This window comes from Rosa chinensis, chromosome 2 (genome assembly GCF_002994745.2).
Source record: "Rosa chinensis cultivar Old Blush chromosome 2, RchiOBHm-V2, whole genome shotgun sequence".
Taxonomy (NCBI): domain Eukaryota; kingdom Viridiplantae; phylum Streptophyta; class Magnoliopsida; order Rosales; family Rosaceae; genus Rosa; species Rosa chinensis.
In genome coordinates this window covers 64,957,359-64,960,867 of record NC_037089.1, presented here as the reverse complement: position 1 = coordinate 64,960,867, position 3,509 = coordinate 64,957,359, and the positions used below count along the sequence as shown (strand labels likewise).

Genomic DNA, 3,509 nt, shown 5'->3' with positions numbered 1-3,509 from the left:
ATTCCGTGTTAGATCACAACCACTTTAAATACAGAGAAGAAGGATCCAAACACGAGGAACACGAATTGTTATCTCAATTTACGGCTTTAATAAAGAAAAATGAAACAGAGGAGAAACTTGTTAGTTTACGTGTTCCTCTTTGCAACTGGTTTCAATCATTTTACGTGTGAGCAATGACCAGTTCAATTCGACTATCAGATTAAAGGTTTTTTTTTTTTGTGCATATGTAGTTCAATACGGTGTTGACTCTGAAAAGCTTCAAGAAGCTCCATATTGATATAGTCTCTGAGTAGTTAAATATTGGGTCTTGACTTTCCCAAACTGAATCAGAAATCGACCTATATATAGATCTCAAACAGACGAGATTATACATACCATAACTAGAATGGCAACTTCTTCAAGATTTCAAGTATATGTCCTGGCTTTTTGTGCAACCCTTCTTATTCAAGGTGGCTGTTATGGCCATTCTGTGCATCAGAGAAAACATGCAGCCTTGTTCATCTTCGGGGATTCACTATTTGATGTTGGAAATAATAACTACATAAACACTTCCACTAACTTTCAAGCAAATTTCTTCCCATATGGGGAAACCTTCTTCGGCCACCCGACTGGTAGGGTCTCCGATGGTCGTCTAATGACAGATATCATTGGTAAGATTGTTGTACATAATGTCAGTGTTTTCTTTTAACACAAGGGATTATGAGATAATTGATTAAATTGTTAACTTGGAATTGTTTCTGCAGCTGAATATGCAAACTTGCCAATGATTCCACCGTACTTACAACCGGGGTTCGACAACTATACTAATGGTGTGAACTTTGCATCTGCTGGGGCTGGTGCTGCTGGTGCTCTAGCTGAAACGTTTCAAGGATTTGTATGTCTTCTGCCTTCATAAGAATTTTTTTTTTTTTCGTTTTTTCCTTTCTATGTACAGGCTGACGTTTGGCTCAACCTGCACAACAACTAGTCAATGTAGTCACAAAACCAAAGTCAAAACCATCATAATTTGGTTGTTGCTGGCTGCCGACTTGTAGATGGTGTTTCATTCATTGTACATGCAAATTATTTTGGTTGACTCTGCCTCCGGGGAGAATTGAAAAGAATACATGGACCCAGTTATATAATATATGACATTATTGGGTATCCTTTTTTGATTGATTTCTTTTGTGCAGGTGTTGGACCTTAAAACTCAACTGGGTTATTTCAAGAATGTGGAGAAGCAGTTGAGGCACAGACTAGGTGAAGCAGAAGCTCACAGATTTTTGTCCGAAGCTGTTTACTTGATTAGCATTGGAAGCAATGATTACATTGCCCCATTCATAACGAATTCAAGTTTGTTCGAGTCTCACTCACATGAAGAATATGTTGGCATGGTCACAGGAAACCTGACAAATGTGATCAAAGTAATATATAACGTCTTCTTATGAACATGTTTATGAATCTGAAAATGAATTCAGACGAGTAACTTACCTCTAATGCATTTTTTCAGGAAATATACAAGAAAGGAGGAAGAAAATTTGGGATTGCAGGCATGGAGCCGTTGGGTTGTACACCGGGCATGAGAACAGATAAACCAGGAAACACAAGCACCTGTAAAGAAGAAGTAAATGCAATTTCAAAACTCCACAATAGAGTACTTGCTAAAGTCCTCCTGAAGCTCAAAGGACAGCTCCAAGATTTCATATACTCGAATCCAAATTTCTACAATTACCTAAATGACATAGTTCATAATCCATCAAAACATGGTATATACAGTCATCATAACTAGTTTGTCCTGTGCCTGTGTCAAAAGCTGATCCCTATTTTCTAATGTGCCTTGTGTTATTGTGTATGTTATATAGGTTTCAAGGAAGGAAAGATGGCATGCTGTGGCTCTGGTCCATACAGAGGAATTATGAGCTGCGGAGGGAAGCGAGGTGTGACTGAGTATCAGTTATGTGACAATGTTACTGACTATGTCTTTTTTGATTCCGGCCATGCAACGGAAAGGGTATACCAGAAAGTTTCCAAGTTATGGTGGAGCCATACTCCTGATGTCACAGCACGTTACATCAATTTGAAAGAGCTATTCGAAGTATAGAATAAGAATCGGGATACATCTTATGTTCCAGTAATGGAACTCAAATTTTCAAGTTTAATATACCATATTTGTACATAGTTATTCATTACTTAATCGATATGTTTGATACTTTCTATATACTGTTGAAGGAAATCAGCTTTGTGCGCCTAATCAAACTAGGAGTAGTTCCATGATTGTAATAGGAGAGAAGGTTCTAGAATTCTTAGTCCTATTTGGATTGTAGAATCGCTGTAAATCTGTATGTAATTAGGATTTTATTTAATTAGGATATCCTGTAATTATGGAAAGATTGTTTCCTATTAGAGTTAGACTACTCCTTTGTACTTGTATACATACCCTCATTGTGGGATGAATAGAATTATTGAATTAACCCTGAATTGAAGTATTCTTTTCTACTTGGTATCAGAGCAGGTTCAATCCTTTGAACTTGCCTGCATCCTTTGAATCCTAAATCCTGAATCCTGAATCCCAAAGCACACCACAAACCGCTGCGTACCACCACCATTAAAATCAAGCCATCCCTGAATTTTTTGAAACCCTAAAAAAACCAAACCTGAAAAAAAAAATAAACAAACCCCAAATCCCTCAATGGCCGTTCAACGCCGACCAGGTCCTCCTCCAGGCTTCTCAGGTCCTTCTCCACACCATCCTCTAGGTAAACTAAATCCATATGCAAACAAAAGGTGCATTATCTGTGGGGAATTAGGTCATAGCAAGGAGCGGTGCTATGAAGTGATTGGTTACCCTGATTGGTGGGACTTCACCAAGAAACCACGAAAGAATCTGGGCAAGGCCGCTATTGCTACTACAGAGGAAGAGCATCTCGACAATGCCTCCGCTAATGTAGCGCAGTCAGGTATGAAGGGTAAGACTACTTTGAATAATACATGGATAATTGATACAGGTGCATCTGATCATATGACCAATGACCCAAGTCTTGTGAAAAACTTTAGACGTTCCCCTCAAGACATTGTCTCTACTGCTGATGGTACTCCAACTCAGGTCACCGGAGAAGGTTCTATTGCTTTATCTGATACCTTAAGTCTTGAATCTGTCTTAGTTGTTCCATCACTAGCTTATAATCTCCTGTCTGTTGGTCAAGTTATTTTAGCTCTTGCATGTATTGTGACCTTCTATCCGTCTTTCTGTGTGTTTCAAGACATTCTGACTCGACGGATTCTTGGTTATGGTGTTAGAAGGGGGAAATTATACTATCTGGATCTGACAGAGACTGGAAAGAAACAGAAGCATCTTTTGGGACAGGCTAATCATATCAACGGGGTAGAGAATGCGAAGGAAGCTGTATGGTTATGGCATCGCCGTTTAGGTCATCTATCATTTCGTTATCTTAAGAAGCTGCAACCTTAATTGTTTTCAGTTGTTAGTGATTTGGATTTCCACTGTGACATCTGCGAACTGGCCAAGAGTC

At 38.8% G+C, this 3,509-nt stretch overlaps 1 protein-coding gene across 1 annotated transcript; it reads left to right on the top strand.

The window, feature by feature from the left end:
* Positions 1-314: 314 nt before the first annotated feature.
* LOC112186492 (GDSL esterase/lipase 1) lies at positions 315-2,324 on the top strand. Its single transcript, XM_024324941.2, has 5 exons — positions 315-650; positions 744-874; positions 1,173-1,403; positions 1,490-1,745; positions 1,842-2,324. Exons 1-5 carry the CDS (start codon positions 386-388, stop codon positions 2,078-2,080), a joined length of 1,122 nt encoding a protein of 373 aa, XP_024180709.1. The 5' UTR covers positions 315-385; the 3' UTR covers positions 2,081-2,324.
* The last annotated feature ends 1,185 nt before the right edge of the window (positions 2,325-3,509 follow it).